Consider the following 18,462-nt stretch of genomic DNA (forward strand, 5'->3'; position numbering starts at 1 on the left):
TTCACAGTTGGTATGAGGTTCTTTTCTTGGAATGCTGTGTTTGGTTTACGCCAAACATGTCCTCTGCTGTTGTGTCCAAATAATTCAATTTTGGACTCATCTGTCCAAAGAACATTATTCCAGAAGTCCTGGTCTTTGTCAACTTTATCTCTGGCAAATGTCAGTCTGGCCTCGATGTTTCTCTTGGAAAGCAAAGGTTTCCTCCTTGCACACCTCCCATGCAAGTTAAACTTGTACAGTCTCTTTCTGATTGTAGAGGCATGTACTTCTACATCAACAGTAGCCAGAGCCTGCTGTAGTTCTCGAGATGACACTTTAGGGTTTTTGGAGACCTCTTTTAGCATCTTGCGGTCTGCTCTTGGGGTGAACTTGCTGGGGCGACCAGTCCTGGGCATGTTGGCAGTTGTTTTGAAAGCCCTCCACTTGTAGACTATCTTCCGGACAGTGGAATGGCTGATTTCAAAATCTTTTGAGATCTTTTTAAATCCCTTCCCAGACTCATAGGCTGCTACAATCTTTTTTCTGAAGTCCTCTGACAGCTCTTTTGCTCTCACCATGGTGCTCACTCTCACTTCAACAGTCAGGAGCACACCAAACTAAATGTCTGAGGTTTAAATAGGGCAAGCCTCATTCAACATGCAGAGTAACGATCTACTAATTATGTGCACCTGGTGTGATATACCTGTGTGAGATCTGAGCCAATTTAAGAGGGAATACATGTGAGGGTGTCCTATCTTTTTCCTCAGTTAGAATAGGCATTTTTGTAGAATGACATTTACAGAAGATCTTGAAAAGACTTTTCTTCAGTTTTCTTTGTTTAGTTGGATTACTTTAATCTCTCTGTATTGTTGAAACGGAGATGAAATAACCTTTTATTAAAAATGTTACAAAAAACCACATGCTTTCAAAGGGTGTCCTAATTTTTTCACATGACTGTATTTGCATTTTTTCCTAAAATGGCTGCTGCACGTTTTAGGACATTGAACAAAGAACTCTGGAAAGGTGGGATCACCCATAATGCCATGCATGCAGCCAATCAGCAGCCAGCTAGATGTCACAGTCCTATAAAAAGCCTCAGCCATTTTGGATTCAGCCATTTTCCAGTGTACTTAGTGCAGGGAGAGACGTCAGCAGGCGCTAGGGACAGTGCTAGGAAAGACTTTTTTTGTGCTGAAAAAACAATTTACAAGTTCAGGGAAAGATTAGTCAAGGTGTAGGGAAAGGATAGGGAGGAATCATCTACACTATAAAAGAAGAACAGGGTGCAATAGAAAAGTGTACAGCCTGGGTAATAGGAGCGATTCTATTATACCTTGCTGCACAAATTGGTGCTATTCTGCTGCTGTGTGAAGTAATAACTGGAATGGGGTGGACTACAGGACCCTGAAAGATTATGAAACTTAGGGTTATTCAGTGTAGAAAAAAGACGACTTAGGGGAGATCTATGTATAAATATATCAAGGCTTAGTACAGAGATCACTCCCATCATCTATTTATCCCCAGGCCTGTGACTGTGATGAGGGGACATCCTCTGCGTCTGGAGGAAAGAAGGTTTGTACACAAACATAGCAGAGGATTCTTTACGGTAAGAGCAGTGAGACTATGGAGCTCTCTGCCTGAGGAGGTGGTGATGGTGAGTACAATAAAGGAAGAGGGGCCTGGATGTATTTCTGGAGTGTAATAATATTACAGGCTATAGCTACTAGAGAGGGGTCGCTGATCCAGGGAGTTATTCTAATTGGCTGATTGAAGTTGGGAAGGAATTTTTTCCCCTAAAGTGAGGAAAATTTGCTTCTACATCACAGTTTTTTTTTTACTTTCTCTGGATCAACTTTCAGGATAAGAGGCCGAACTGGATGGACCAATGTCTTTTTTCAGCCTTATAAACTATGTTACTATGTGTATTAATAGGAAAAAAATATATGAAAAAATATGTCATAATTGCCATTCAGTGGTGAAGTTACATTGTACTACAGCCATTTACGGGGTGTATTAATAGAATAGATACCGTATTTTTTGCCCTATAAGACGCACCGGCACCTAAGACGCACCTAGGTTTTAAAGGAGGACAATAAGAAAAAAATATTTTTCATTAGACCTCAGGTCAGACCAGCAATCAGACCCCTAATGTTAATCAGACCTCAGATCACAGCTCCAATTAGATCCCCAATGTTAATAAGACTCCAATAAGACCTTAGATCAGACCCACAATCAGACCTCAGCTCACGCCAAAAAGTGAATGACCCCCCAATAAGACCCCATTCAGACCTCATATCAGCCCCCATGCCTCTTTTGATCAGCCCCCAGTCTTATATTAGCCCACATGCCTCAGTTGATCAGCCCCAGTCTCATATTAGCCCACATGCCTCAGTTGATCAGCCCCTATTGCCTCAGATGTGCCCCATGCCTCAGATGACATAAAATAAAATAAATCATTACCTCTCCTGCTCCGGGTGCCGCCGCGCCAGCACTCTTCTTCCTTCCCCTGTCGGCTGTGCTGAGAACTAGCGCGCACAACGCAAGGTCACAGAGCGCCCTCGCGCTGTGCGCAGCCACAGCGGAGGACCAGGAGGAGGTGAGTACAGAGCCGTCACCGCTTCCCGGTCCTCCGGTACTAATATGCGCTTTCATAATGGAAGTGCTCATTTGTATTCACCCCATAAGATGCAGGGACATTTTTCCCCCCACTTTGTGTGACAACGGTTATTTTCAAGCAGTTGAGTTTACTGAACAATGTAGTGAACAAGAAGCTGAGAATATATAAAACAGACTGGTACACAGAGAATAAACTAACAGTAAATGTAACGCTGTCTAACAATAAACCAGTAAATGTGATGTTTTCCCCAAAGTCCAGTAAGCAGCCTAGCTGCACTTGTATGTTCCTGGGCGAGTTTCTCGTTGGGGTGCACCCTAAGTATTGTGCAATACTGTTTGTAATCCACAGGGAAATGATGTCGGTCTCTTGTAACTTTAATCCTTAGTCCAACTCCCAGCATATAACACCCTATGAGCAGCCAGAGAGATAGGAAGGTGTCAGCGTCCCAATGTAACTGTACTTGTATGTCAATGGCAGTGAGGTATCCCCCCATTTCTATCAGTTACAAGAACAGCTGATTAAGTGTGCATGCTGGGAGTTATAGTTTCATAGAAGCTGGATCCTTAGCGCACAATATTGACGTATGGCAGTGCACAATACAGTTCCGTTTGGGGCAGCGTCATGTGCGTTAGGACCCATTCACATGACCGCGCCATGTTTTGCGATCAGCAAATTTCGGATCTGCTAAACATGGAGGCCGCCAGTGTGAATTCTGCAATTTGTGGAACGGAACGGGCTACCCATTATAGAAGTGCCTATTCTTGTCTCCGATTGTGGACAAGTATAGGACATGCTCTTTTTTTTTTTGTGGGGCTGCGGAACGGAACAACGGATGCGGACATCGCACGGTGTGGTGTCCGCAATCTTTTGCGGCACCATTAAAGTAAATGGGTCCGCACCCGTTACTCAAAATTTCGGAACAGATGTGGACCCATTTATGTGCTCGTGTGAATGGACCTTTAGGCTGGGGCTGCAGAGAGATCTAGACAGATGTTGTGCAACCAAGGATCACACTGTAGCAGTGCAGCCATAGAGATTAATGGGGTCACAGTGCAGAATTGAAAAAAGTAATAATAATCCCCCTATTTTTGATACTGTATATGACCGAGTAGGTGGGGAGTATGGATGGTGAGCATGGGTGACATTGACTAGCCGCAGGAGGTGGGGGTTGCATGTGTGGAAAGGGCCCATTTAGAAATTTGGTATAGGGCCCAGTCATTTCTAGCTACGCCTCCCTTAATTAGGTGTGGCTGGCTACAAGGCATAGGTAAAAAGTAATTTATTACCGGAATTGAAGACTGGCCCTGTGTAACACCCCAGAGTGGTGTTACCACTTCTGCACCCTGCTACGGTCTTTATTGGTCTAACCTCATGTCATCTTGTGTATTTTTTCCAGGTCGTCCACACTGTGCATCTAATGTAATGTAATTGTTCATATCATGTGCCTGGTTCACCAGCAGGTGGCAGCAAATATGGCAGAGGTGTAATTATATAGAATTGAGCTTTCCATTCCTTTAGTCTAGCTTACCCCCAGCTAGTGGAAGGTTGTGCAGGGGCACATCTCTGCTGGACGTGCCCACACCAGCTAAAGCACCTTAAGCTCTGCTGGCCATGGAGGCCAAAGCTTGAAGTCTCAGGAGCCAGGAGGAAAGTTCCCTGTCATAATCTAGAGTCAGACTACAAAGTGAAGTTCAGCATACGGAAGGAGCTGATTTATACAGCCAGCCTGTCAGTACAGCAGAGCCAGAGAGAGACAGAGATATAGCAGAGTGGAGTTTGCCTGCCAGTTTCATGCTAAAGCCTGCTGGAACCAAGACAAAGCCTGTAAACCGTTTTGGAGAAATGTTTATTCAAGGAAAGCTGCCATTGAACTTCATCTCAAGGTCTGGACTCAAGTTATTCTTTTATTCCTCAATTATTCCCCCTATTTATTGCTTCGGAGCCAAAGCCTGGGGTCCAGCCGTATCCAGGTAGTAGAACAGTGACACACATAAAAAGACATTTTAGGCCGCAACATACCGCTCGTCATTCCTACACCTGCGGCGCGTTATATAGAGAGCCCTGGGGGGAGATGCCCGTTGCACCTGTACTTGACAGAATTCTTTCTACACATTCATGGAGTGATTATACTAATCAACGTTATCATTGCTTCATCAAAAAACAAACCTGGACTTGCCAGATATCAAAAATTGCACTTAACCACACATCTTTGCACGCTATACTACAAGACAGAGGCGGACATAAGGCCTTTGCAGCCGGTTCAGCCGCACAGGGGCCCAGCATAGGAGCTGATTCTAATGGTGAAGCAAAGAGCCGCCCGCTCCCAGCTTCACCATTCATAACTCCATCCAGAATGTAGAAGGGGCCCCCCTGGCAATCTGTGTCTCACTGTCTTGAGTCTGAGGACATGCTGTGCCATCCACAGCTCTGAGCAGCAGGGCCTGGGCAGCCCATCCTGAGCTGTATCTGTGATCACCCTGCCTCCTTACAGCCGAGTCCTGCTGTGTGGGGGGCACTGGGGCAGCCATGAAGAGTTTGAAATGAGCTCAGCCAGGCCTATGCTGAGCCACTTCACGGTGTTGGTAGCTCTGTCTAGTGATGACGAGAACTCCGCCCCGTCTAGTGATGACGGTAGCTCCGCCCCATCTAGTGATGACGGTAGCCCCCCCATCGATAGCTTCGCCCACATCTGGACCTCTCCTAGCTGATCAGCACCTCAGAGTTGGTGCTTAATGTGTGAGGCCTACAGCAAACCAGCAACTCAGGAGAAAGTGAGTGAGGACTGGAGGTGGCCCCTGTGCCCACTGTCCCTGCCAGACACTGAACTTGACACTTGGTATTTGTTTTACTCCACCTATCACCCCTGTCCCCCTCTGGCCCTCCTGTAACTGGCCCTGGCCCACACTCATGTATTTTGCAGTCCGTGGATCGGCACATTTTTGCAGATTCATTGACTTAAATGGGTCTGCAGTCCGCATTTTGTAGAGAAGTATAGGACGTGTCACATTTTCTGTTTTGTGCTCAATGGACATACAGATATGGAAAACATATAGAAGTAATTTTTTTTCCTCATCCGTATGTCTGTTCCCCGAAGGATAGAGAATGTGACATGTCCTATACTGGTCCCCAACATGCAGGCTCGTTAATGGATCTGCAAAAAAAAAGTAGATGGCACATGGACGTCATCCGTAATTTTCAGATCACAAAATGCATATGATCCGGGTCGTGTAAATGGGTTAAAAGTGTTGCTCATACACTCAGGGGTCATTTATTAACACCAGCGTTTTAGACCTTGATCTTTATAACCCCTATATCTGGCGGTGCTTCCGCCAAAGTTATAAAGAGGCGCCAGCCTCTCCATAACTTTGGCGGGTCCTCCGCCAGTTCTACATATTCATGTTCCAGTTCTGGATGTAGATAATTTTCTACCCCTAAACCAGGCATAGAAAATGGTGAATGAGACGGGCCTGTCTACCCCTCCCCTTACACTGATTTATACCTGGCGTGAGCGGGGCAAAGTCGCAGATTGCGGCGACTGCACCTGAAATATAGGCGTATTTCAGGATAATAAATAACCCCTCAGTTTCTTCTGATCAGACACGGAGAAAGAGCAAAAACATTTCCAACACCCAACAATTATCAAATCAGAAGGGTCCATGTGCGATACTTGCTGAGCGTGGCATGGTTGCTTTGTCTGGTGTGGGCAGATGGCAGGGACCGTGGTCCCTCCACGTGTGATGTCAGATTAAATCCTCTTTCAATAGCAAATTTTCCTACTGGATGCGATGTGTGCAGCAAATGCATATCATCCAGACTGAATCCTGACCCACTCATTATGACAGGGCACAATGTGGATATTACTACGGTGTGCTGGCACAAAGGGGCAATAATTACTGTGTGAGGGCATTCATACGGACCACAGGATCTGAACGGTCTCCACCATCTTTGATGCCCTTGATCACCCCTTCCTCCACCTGCAGGATCGGGAGGAGCTGACAATCTGGTGTGCCTTCTGCTGTCACACATCACTATGTATTATCTTTGCCTATGGCCTATGTTTATATCTGTATGTCTGTAGGGGAAGGGGGGGCCCAGGCACTTTCTTTGCACAGGGGCCCTCTGCTTTCTGTTTCCGCCCCTGCTACAAGTATACTACAAGTCTATAAAGAAAAAAATGTGGGGGGTTCAGTCAGCACAACCCTGTATGCAGGTGCACATTGCTATGGCGAAATACAGATACGTTTTTGCGTTTATACTACAAGTCTATGCATGAAAATAAACGTACACATTATTAAGAAAACCGTACCTGCGTCCACGCTGGGAACTTCCTCACCTCTCCGTTTGCTGACTGTCACTGTAAGTTCCTTCGGCACAGCCGCGCTCATTGCATGTTTCCAGCTACTGCTGTTTGCCTGGGGATAAAAGCAGATTCATGAACACACCTATATTTATTTTTTTACTTTATGCACCTGCTTCACCATCACATATGAAGACAGAGTTAACATTTCTCTAAGGGCTCATGCACACGACCGCGGTCCGCAATGCACGGGCACGACTGTGGGGCAGCCGCATGCGTATCGGGGACCCATTTACTTAAATAGGGTCCGCGATCCACATCCGACGGTCCGCACCGCAAAAAAGTAGTGCATGCACTACTTTTTCGCGGTGAGGAGGCACAGACAGAAAACCCACAGAAGCACTACTGAGTACTTCCGATCCGTGCCTCCGTTCTGCACCGCACTGCATCTTCCGGATTGCGGACCCAATCAAGTGAATAGGTCAGCATCCGTGATGCGGGGTGCACACGGCCGGTGCCCGTGTATTGCCGAGCCGCTGTACGCGGGCCACAATAGGGCCACAAGCTGAGCAACGGCCGTGTGCATGAGCCCTAAACCTGTTGCTTCAGTGAGGATCTATTTACCTTTTTGGCACAGAAAGAAGGGTGTACGCCTTTGAATCGTGTCACACTGATAATATGCTTATATTTATAGATTTAGATTTTATTTATTCCCTATTGAACATTTTTATGGTTTACCTGACCATTTTTTGGTGTCCTATTTTTATTCCTGTTTCGAACACTGAGGACAGACATGACTATAGAACAATAGCGTAGATTGAGTCCTCAGGAAAAAAAAAAGTTAATCTGCAAATGTTTGTAGTTCATATAAGCAAATCAAGATTTAAAGGGCATCTGTCTGCAGATTTGTACCTATGACACTGGCTAACATGTCACATGTGCACTTGGCAGCTGAAGACATCTGTGTTGGTGCCATGTTCATATGTGCCCGCATTGCTGAGAAAAAGGATGTTTTATTATATGCAAATGAGCCTCTACGAGCAACGGGGGCGTGGAGGGGGCAGCAGTTGCAGAGAGCTGAGCATCTAGGTGTATTATTAATCATTTCAGTGCATCTAAAGTAGCAAGCTAAGCAACTTTACAAATAGCTTTAATTAAAAAGTGTTTAGTTGAGTTTACAGCTACTATACACTACGTGCAGAATTATTAGGCAAATGAGTATTTTGACCACATCATCCTCTTTATGCATGTTGTCTTACTCCAAGCTGTATAGGCTCGAAAGCCTACTACCAATTAAGCATATTAGGTGATATGCATCTCTGTAATGAGAAGGGGTGTGGTCTAATGACATCAACACCCTATATCAGGTGTGCATAATTATTAGGCAACTTCCTTTCCTTTGGCAAAATGGGTCAAAAGAAGGACTTGACAGGCTCAGAAAAGTCAAAAATAGTGAGATATCTTGCAGAGGGATGCAGCACTCTTAAAATTGCAAAGCTTCTGAAGCATGATCATCGAACAATCAAGCGTTTCATTCAAAATAGTCAACAGGGTCGCAAGAAGCGTGTGGAAAACCCAAGGCGCAAAATAACTGCCCATGAACTGAGAAAAGTCAAGCGTGCAGCTGCCAAGATGCCACTTGCCACCAGTTTGGCCATATTTCAGAGCTGCAACATCACTGGAGTGCCCAAAAGCACAAGGTGTGCAATACTCAGAGACATGGCCAAGTTAAGAAAGGCTGAAAGACGACCACAACTGAACAAGACACACAAGCTGAAACGTCAAGACTGGGCCAAGAAATATCTCAAGACTGATTTTTCGAAGGTTTTATGGACTGATGAAATGAGAGTGAGTCTTGATGGGCCAGATGGCTGGATTGGTAAAGGGCAGAGAGCTCCAGTCCGACTCAGACGCCAGCAAGGTGGAGGTGGAGTACTGGTTTGGGCTGGTATCATCAAAGATGAGCTTGTTGGGCCTTTTGGGGTTGAGGATGGAGTCAAGCTCAACTCCCAGTCCTACTGCCAGTTTCTGGAAGACACCTTCTTCAAGCAGTGGTACAGGAAGAAGTCTGCAAGGTAAGAAAAACATGATTTTCATGCAGGACAATGCTCCATCACACGCGTCCAAGTACTCCACAACGTGGCTGGCAAGAAAGGGTATAAAAGAAGAAAATCTAATGACATGGCCTCCTTGTTCACCTGATCTGAACCCCATTGAGAACCTGTGGTCCATCATCAAATGTGAGATTTACAAGGAGGGAAAACAGTACACCTCTCTGAACAGTGTCTGGGAGGCAGTGGTTGCTGCTGCACGCAATGTGGATGGTGAACTGATCAAAACACTGACAGAATCAATGGATGGCAGGGCTTTTGAGTGTCCTTGCAAAGAAAGGTGGCTATATTGGTCACTGATTTGTTTTTGTTTTGTTTTTGAATGTCAGAAATGTATATTTGTGAATGTTGAGATGTTATATTGGTTTCACTGGTAAAAATAAATAATTGAAATGGGTATATATTTGTTTTTTGTTAAGTTGCCTGATAATTATGCACAGTAATAGTCACCTGCACACACAGATATCCCCCTAAAATAGCTAAAACTAAAAACAAACTAAAAACTACTTCCAAAAATATTCAGCTTTGATATTAATGAGTTTTTTGGGTTCATTGAGAACATGGTTGTTGTTCAATAATAAAATTAATCCTCAAAAATACAACTTGCCTAATAATTCTGCACTCCCTGTACACTCCTATGTGTCTCCATGCCAACAGACTACAAACAAGCCCTGTCAAGTCTGAGGGGAGGGGGGAGGGAAAGTAGAAAAATAGGGATGGAAAATGGGTCAAAATTTTTTCCTGCTGCACTTGGTATTCAGGAGAATGTTTGAACTCCAACAATTAGTACCAATAAGAGTACTAGTGGCTGTAATCCCTTAAAGGGGTATCCCTGTTGTTAACCAGTTATCCTCTATGCAATGTCCCCAAGTGTCCCTCTTTTGTAGAGACAGTCCCCCTTTTTGATCCAAGTCCTTCTGCCCCTCTTTGATCCTTAAAGGGTGAACAACCCAGAACCGAGCTTCTTACTGGCATCCTCTGTGGCGTCTAGTTTAATTTCAATACGCTGGGTCTCTCCGAAAAGACCCAGGGTATTGAAGCTGCAATTCTTATTTTAACCAATATGGATGTATTAATTGTAGAGAATTTTTTTAAAAAATACAGAATTTTGTAGACTCAAACAGGAGCTACACATCCCCCCCCTTTCCGTAAGATTAGAAAAATAAGTACATAAATAACAAAAAATATAAACAATCATGGGCATCACCACATCCGAAAACTCATTTTATTAAAATATTTTTCCAATATGGTGAATGGCGTAACGGAAAAAAGGGGCGAAATGGATGATTCGCAATTTTTCCTCACTTCTCTTACCCAAAACAATTTAATAAAATGTGATCAAAAAGTCACACATACTCCAAAATGGTATCAATAAAAACTAATGATTGTCCCACACAGCTCAGTAGATATAACAAAAAATAAAATAAAAAAAGTTACGGGGGTTAGAATATGGTGATGTAAAAAAAATAAAAATAATAATTCCCCAAAGTTTCAATTAAGTTTTACACTATTAAGACATTAAAAATATATACACTCACCTAAAGAATTATTAGGACCACCATACTAATACGGTGTTGGACCCCCTTTTGCCTTCAGAACTGCCTTAATTCTACGTGGCATTGATCCCACAAGGTGCTGATAGCATTCTTTAGAAATGTTGGCCCATATTGATAGAATAGCATCTTGCAGTTGATGGAGATTTGAGGGATGCACATCCAGGGCACGAAGCTCCCGTTCCACCACATCCCAAAGATGCTCTATTGGGTTGAGATCTGGTGACTGTGGGGGCCATTTTAGTACAGTGAACTCATTGTCATGTTCAAGAAACCAATTTGAAATGATTGGAGCTTTGTGACATGGTGCATTATCGTGCTGGAAGTAGCCATCAGAGGATGGGTACATGGTGGTCATGAAGGGATGGACATGGTCAGAAACAATGCTCAGGTAGCCCATGGCATTTAAACGATGGCCAATTGGCACTAAGGGGCCTAAAGTGTGCCCAGAAAACATTCCCCACACCATTACACCACCACCGCCAGCCTGCACAGTGGTAACAAGGCATGATGGATATATGTTCTCATTCTGTTTATGCCAAATTCGGACTCTACCATTTGAATGTCTCAACAGAAATCGAGACTCATCAGACAAGGCAACATTTTTCCAGTCTTCAACAGTCCAATTGTGGTGAGCTCGTGCAAATTGTAGCCTCTTTTTCTTATTTGTAGTGGAGATGAGTGGCACCCGGTGGGGTCTTCTGCTGTTGTAGTCCACCTTTCTTTCCCATTCTGACATTCAGTTTGGAGTTCAGGAGATTGTCTTGACCAGGACAACAACCCTACATGCATTGAAGCAACTGCCATGTGATTGGTTGACTAGATAATCGCATTATTGAGAAATAGAACAGGTGTTCCTAATAATTCTTTAGGTGAGTGTATACATGGTATTGTTGTAATTATACTGACCCAGAAAATGAAAGGCACAGGTGTTTTTTTTTGCAGAAAAAGGAACATCGTAGGAACAAAACCCGTAAAATGGTGAAAACGGTGAATTCCACCCTATTAAGAATTTTTGTTCCCTCTTTCAACTACATTGTTTGGTGGCATTAGAAAGTACAACTTGTCCTGCAAAAAACAAGCCCTGATATGGATATGTGAATGGAAAAATAAAAAAGTTATGGCTAAAGGAAGATAGGGAAGAGAAATAAAAATACAAAAACAATTGCGTTGTGTCATGGCACTTTTTCCACGCGGATAGCGTGAAAATAAAAAAACTGATCCATCCTCTAGCTAGATTTACCTTTTACTGCATACGCATATAAATACCACCAGCATGCATAGGTTTTTTGGACAGGTCTATGGAGAGTACTGTAGGTAGTGGCTGGTTTTTGTGTTAGGTGCTTGGATTTTTTATCTATAGGGACTCGCAAGATAATGAGGACCTTGACGTGGGTTGCAAGCTTACATATTTTGCTTACATATATTTATAACACGGTCTGGGAAATATGTAGTGACGGACGAACATTGGCCGGGGCGCGTTCGTGCTCAAATGTTTGCGAACCGTGTGTTCACAGCGGGCCCCATAGACTTAAATGGCAGGCGAACCTGAAAACCCTTCAGGTCATATTTGCAGCCACCAAATAATTACTAGAAGTGCACAAATAGTCCCACAACATGGACAGTGACATATCAGATGTATTATTCAAATTTCCGATCTCCATTCATTATTTTTTTCAATGCAAAATATCGGCAATGTATTTTTCGCGTAAAATAGGCGCGGCCTACTACAGCAACTGGTTTCCACCAGATTGAAGTTGGATGAGATCAGAAAAGATGGTTGGCAACAATTTTCTCAACGTTGAGGAAGAACTTCTCTCTGTAAGTAATCTGACATTAAAGCGGTGTATTTCATTACATTTCACATGCATGTTAGAACAATCGCTGTATATGCAGATTGAGTGTTTAAAAAAAAGTGTCATTGCAAAAATCCCTAATGATGCAATTTTTTTCTTCACGGTACACAAATTCACATTTTATAAGGTCTCATGAGATATTAGTGATCGGTGCGCTAAGTATTGTTGTGAGAACTTGCCAGTACAGGCCCCAAAAATTAGCCAACAGGCATTCACCTGACAGCACACAACTTTGTAGGATTCTGTGGCTGGAGGGACATTAGGCGGTCACGGGATAAAAATGGAACTGTCGGCCAGTACAGGCCTCAAAAATTAGGCATTCGACGGACATAAAAGGCCTTTTATGCCGCTGTATTTACCTAAGACAGGGACCATAAGTTGTTCTGGGTGGTGGCGGATATTTGTGGGCTGTCATGAGGAAATTCAATCAAATGTGGTCGACTCCTCACATGTGTTGAATTCCTCTGAGATCCATGCCTTATTCATTTTTAGAAGTGAGGTAGTCCATACCGTCGTGAGCTAGGCGAGTGCACTTGTCGGTCACGATCCCACCTGCTGCGCTGAACTGCCTTTCGGACCAGTAGAAATTATTGGTTCCAATAGTGTTTGTCACTGTGTGTAGCTGCGGTAACGCAACAGAACCGCAAACAAATGCTGCACTACCTAAATGCACTATATAGAAAGTATATTATTGTTATATAACACCCCTGCCTCAATCAGTTTTTTTGGGGGGCAACTGGTATATCACACCAATAGAAATGATTTGTTCCAATAGCGTTTGGCACTCTGTATAGCTGCAGTATCGCAGCAGAACCGCACACAACTGCTGCACAATACAATTGCACTATAATATAATTTCTATGTTAGAAAGTATATTATAAGTATATTACACCCCTCAGTAAGTCACATCTATCGATAGCACACCTATACCAGCCCTTAAAATGACTTTTGTGGCCCTATTAGCTAGCGTTTGGTGTCCCTAACAGCCTGTCCCTGCTCCTCACAGCAACCTCGCCCTACACTGGCAAAAGACTGAATGTAAAATGGCTGCCAGATCAGGTTTATTTATAAGGTAGGGGGTACGTCCATGTGCTGAAACGTCTCGATTGGCTGTCCTGTTGTCACCACCAGATCTTTGAGAAGTTCTGTTAGACGTTCTTCAGTACCTTCTGCATGATCTTCTTTTGTTTTGTTTTCGTTTTGACATCTCTCCTCCCTCTCCCAGCTGTCATCTATTAGCAGTCATGCCTCCCTATATATCTCCTCCCATACTGCCTTACCTTGCGGTTTATACAACTTCCTGGACTGTGCTGATGCTAGAAGCTGTTGCTGCTGTATCCACAAGATAAGTCTGTTTCTTTATTTCTGTTTTCCTGTGGGCTTGATCCTAGGTGACCCTGACTCCCTCCGTATTTAGTGTAGGGAGCCGGTGGTTGTGTCCCCTCTCTATTATAGGGTGTTCAGGTGTCATACAGTCGAGGAACGAGGGTATGCAATTTTCTACCATTGAGATTTTTGCATAGGCTGAGCAGTAAGGGAGAGAGCTAGGGCTGTTACAGGGCTTACCCTATTGTTCCTTAGTTTTGGATCCAGTCAGTCGGATCTTCATTTGTGTCTTCTAGTTTTCTGTAACACCATCCGTGACACCTGTACCACCTGATGGATGTGTCATGGGTCAATGTTCTTCACAATGTAAAAGAATATGGCGAGCGCGAATATCGCCATATTTTCACATGTTCGGCGAATCGAGAACGCGCAAAGTTCGCTGCGAAATGACCGTCGGGCGAACCGCAAGGCCATCTCTAGAAATATGTACTAATACCTCATTAATATAAAGTGTAATTTTTAGTGAAAAATGTATGCATGTTTCACCATCATCATTAATAAAGTAGTAGTTGGCCTCATTATGACTTAATAAAAACTATCATTACAAGTGTATTTGGCTTATATTAATGTATATTAAACGTTTACAATTAGTAATGTGGTCTATGTGTTTGTGCTACATAAATATCATTATGCACTGTATATAATAAAGACAACAAACAATAAAATGCATGAAAATAAAACTCTGTTTAGGGCACTTTCACACCTGCATTTTTATTTTCCAGCACTGAGTTCCGTCCTAGGGGCTCAATACTGGAAAAGAACTGATCAGGCATATCCCCATGCATTCTGAATGGACGTCTTCAGTTCAGTCGTTTTGACTGATCAGGCAAAAGATAAAACCACAGCATGCTACGGTTTTATCTCCGGCAAAAAAAACTGAAGACTTGCCTGAATGCCGGATCCGGCATTTTTTCCCGTAGCAATGATACCGGAATGCCGGATCCGTCCTTCCGGTCTGCGCATGCACAGACTGAAAAAAAGGTGAAAAAAATAAATGCCGGATCCGTTTTGCCGGATGACACCGGAAAGACGGATCCGGCATTTCAATGCATTTTTTCGACTGATCAGGCATTTTTAAGACCTATGATAACTACTGAGGGGATTATAAATTGATATACAAAAAAATAAAACTAGGTACAGCCACTTTAGTAAGGTGTCAGCATGGTGTACATACAGATAGTACTGATATCCACCACTTGGTTTATTCTGGATCCTAGACACATACAGAGAGATACATGTGTCATGCAATTCAGTCCACAGGTCTGCCGACTCCTGTCATAGCGCAAAGCCCAAACCACGTGCGAGTACTGACATCTGGGTCTCTATCAGGCGGCATTCCCTAGCAGGGCTACCACTGTTAGGGTTCATTCAGACATGCGGTCGTCAAATTGCGGAAGGCACACGGCTGGTATCTGTGTTTTGCAGACAAGAATAGGACATGTTCTATTTTTTGGTGGGTGGTGATAGTAGGCTCTACATCCCACTTGCACAAAATGCGGATCAGATGCGGAAACAAAATGCGTTTGTGTGCATGAGCCCTACTTCTCGGTATCTAGAGGCACTACCATCATATTAATTATTAGGGAGACTGGAGCCTCTCCAGTTAAGGGCTCTTTCACACGAGCTGATGCCATGCGTGGAATCCGCTGTGTGAAAGAGAGCCAAGCCCCATTCCGGACAGCAGAGACACGGAGCATTAACATGATTGATAATACTCTGTGCCCTTTTTATTACAAAATCACAGTGAGATAAAGTTGTCAATGATTTTGTAGTAAAAATATCACAGAGAGGCACGGAGTATTATCAGTCATGTTACTGCTCCGGGTCTCTGCTGTTCGGAGCGGGGCTTTGCACTTGCACAGCATCCGCTCATGTGAAAGAGCCCTAAGCCTTCACACAATTTCCCCAGAGATTGTAGCTTTTCTAGTTACTTATGCTATACAAAAAGCTTAAGGCATATATATATATAATATGCACTTTAAAACCTCATGCACACAACCATATCTTTGGGTCTTGTCCGATCTGCATATTTTGTAGATCACACACAGACCCATTCATTTCTATGGGTCCACGAAAGACAAAAATGGACAGCACACAGATGACACGCAGCAAATTTGTAGAAATGTGTTGGGGATAACTAACTTATCAGTGGTGATCCGACCCCACCAATCCTGAGAATGGGGGGTCCTGTTCCCCCATTTGGATGGAGCGGCTGGCCTGCTGTTCTATTTGTTCTCCATAAGAATGCCAGAAAAAGCTGAGAGCGCTGTACACACCTATGTTTGGCAGTTCCACAGAGAATGAATTGAGTGGCAGGATGCATGCTGTACCTGCCACTCCATCGGACTGGGGGAAAGGGACCCTGTTCTTGGAATCGTGGGGCTCCCTGTGGCCGGACCCCCACAGATCAGTTAGCTATACCCTATTCTGTATAACTTAAAGGGAACTTGTCACCGGGATTTGGGGTATAGAGCTAAGGACATAGGGTGCTAGATGGCTACTAGCACATTTGCAATACCCAGTCCCCATAGCTCTGTGTGCTTTTATTGTGTAAAAAAAACTATTTAATACATATGCAAATTACCCAGAGATGAGTCCTGTCCCTGATTCATCTCATGTAATCGTTTTTTTTTTACACAATAAAAGCACACAGAGCTATGGGGACTGGGTATTGCGGATGTGCTACCGGCTATCTAGCCACCCATGTCCTCAGCTCTATACCCCAAATCCCGGTGACAGGTTTTCTTTAAAATCTTGTTGCAACCAGATTAAGTTCTCATGCACACGACAGCATTCGGGATCAATGTCCGATCCACATTTTATTTTTTGGATAGCCGTTTCTACTGAGTGAGAAAATTGCGGCATACACATGAATGGTCTCCGTATTTTGTGGATCCGTGATTTTCAGACCACAATATGGATACGGTGGTCTGCATAAGGCCTAAGGGCTTGTTCACACAAACTAGGCTGTGTTCACATCTATTTCCATCGTTCTGCTCTGCTATAGGAGCAGGACGATGAAAATAACAGCAGTACCAGATCCGTCTGAGATGTCACTGACCTTCCTGCTCCCACCTTGTGCGCACCCCTGTCTCGTGGACGTTATGTCACACTGCAAGGCTCTGCAGAGAACTGGGGACTGGAGCGTCTGTGTTTATCCAGTGAGTGTTAAGTGAGTGACATCTGGATGGTCATTTATGGTGTTCGGCTTTCGCTCATATTACAACTTGTTTTAAACCATTCCATTATGCCTCATCTTGCAAGTTATGGTCCATGATAGCTGAATCCATTATGGAATTCTTAGATAACCCGAACCTTGTAAGCCAAACTTGAAACACAAGTTCGCTCATCCCTAGTGATGGTGGAAGACCACTCAATCAGGACGATCCCTCTCTCTTCCTGTGGCTCATCACAATATGAAGCTTCCAGTGGTGGTCATTTAAATATATACCAAAACATGTATGAATTGTGAGAGTGGGCACGCTGGATGTCTGCAAAATGCAGTAGTTTCCCTGTGGATGAAAATCATTTTTCCCCCTTACAGTGATACACTTCAGGGATGGCCAACCTGCGGCCCTCCAGCTGTTGCAAAACTAGAACTCCCAGCATGCCCGGAGAACCCTACAGCTATCAGCCTACAGCAGGGCATGTTGGGAGTTGTAGTTTTACAACAGCTGGAGGGCCACAGGTTGAGCATCCCTGCACTATACTATGTACATTATGTACCACTGGGAAAAGGAGGCACATGGATAGCCTCACCCTTTCAGCACATGCCACCTTGCAGCTCTCGCCTCCTAGTCCTTTACAATATATTTAGTAAATGTTATTTGGTACTGTGAGGGGAATACGATACTTGCAATATGGCACATGCTATTGATGTACATTACAGTTCTTTGAAAGGGAAGGGATGAAAATGAGCTCTTACCAAGCTCTGCCTCTAATGCCACCAGATGTAAGGTAGCTATCCTATAAGTCAATGTTCAACTCTTAAAATAAGCCATGAGACATGACTTGGATATTAAATAAGCCAGCATCTCATCTGCAGACAGCTGTTTCGGAGGGATTGCCCCTCATCAGTCCAGAGCAGAGAGTGCTGGCTTAACAAGGTGAGAGGCCTGTTTGACATAATATATAGATGTAGTACTGATCCTGCATATTGTATTACTGATAGTGTTGGGCTTCCTGCAAAATGGCCTACACTGTAGAACCCATAAAAATTATATTTGTGGCGTGAAGCTTGTGCTACTTTGCTATTTTATCATGACATGCGGAGAGGGGGTGGTAATTTCTCTGTTTTTTTGTGTGCCAGGGTTGCTTTTTAATCCCAGTCCTGCCCCTAACTGTGGCAGTGAAGAGGCAAAGCTGGAGTCAAAGGGTCATCAGAGGAGACACGCTCACACTAGGGAGCACAGGGATAGATGCAGTGTCCTGAAACACACTGCTAGACACTGTAATTCTGTTTCATGAAAATGTGCTTGTGCCCAAGTCCCCAAAAAGTTTCATAGAAAGGGGAAGGTTCTAACAAACCTCACAGGACTGACTCCAGCCCACTCTCTCTAAGCAGCCATTGTGGAGAGTTATCTAGACTCCAGAGATAGTTCCATATACCAACCCATAGAAGGGAAAACTTACAGAAGATCAAGGCAACCCAGAGAGGGAGTGA

The 18,462-nt window shown here is 43.9% G+C and overlaps 1 protein-coding gene across 1 annotated transcript in view; it reads right to left on the reverse strand.

The window, feature by feature from the left end:
• Window positions 1-6,984, reverse strand: part of LOC122943215 (sodium/glucose cotransporter 4-like) — a 68,371-nt gene extending 61,387 nt beyond the window's left edge. Inside the window, exon 1 of the mRNA XM_044300784.1 lies at window positions 6,903-6,984. Coding sequence (XP_044156719.1) covers window positions 6,903-6,981 — 79 coding nt within the window. The 5' untranslated portion in view covers window positions 6,982-6,984. The remainder of the gene's footprint in view (window positions 1-6,902) is intronic.
• Window positions 6,985-18,462: the final 11,478 nt, after the last annotated feature.

This window comes from Bufo gargarizans, chromosome 7 (genome assembly GCF_014858855.1).
Source record: "Bufo gargarizans isolate SCDJY-AF-19 chromosome 7, ASM1485885v1, whole genome shotgun sequence".
NCBI lineage: Eukaryota > Metazoa > Chordata > Amphibia > Anura > Bufonidae > Bufo > Bufo gargarizans.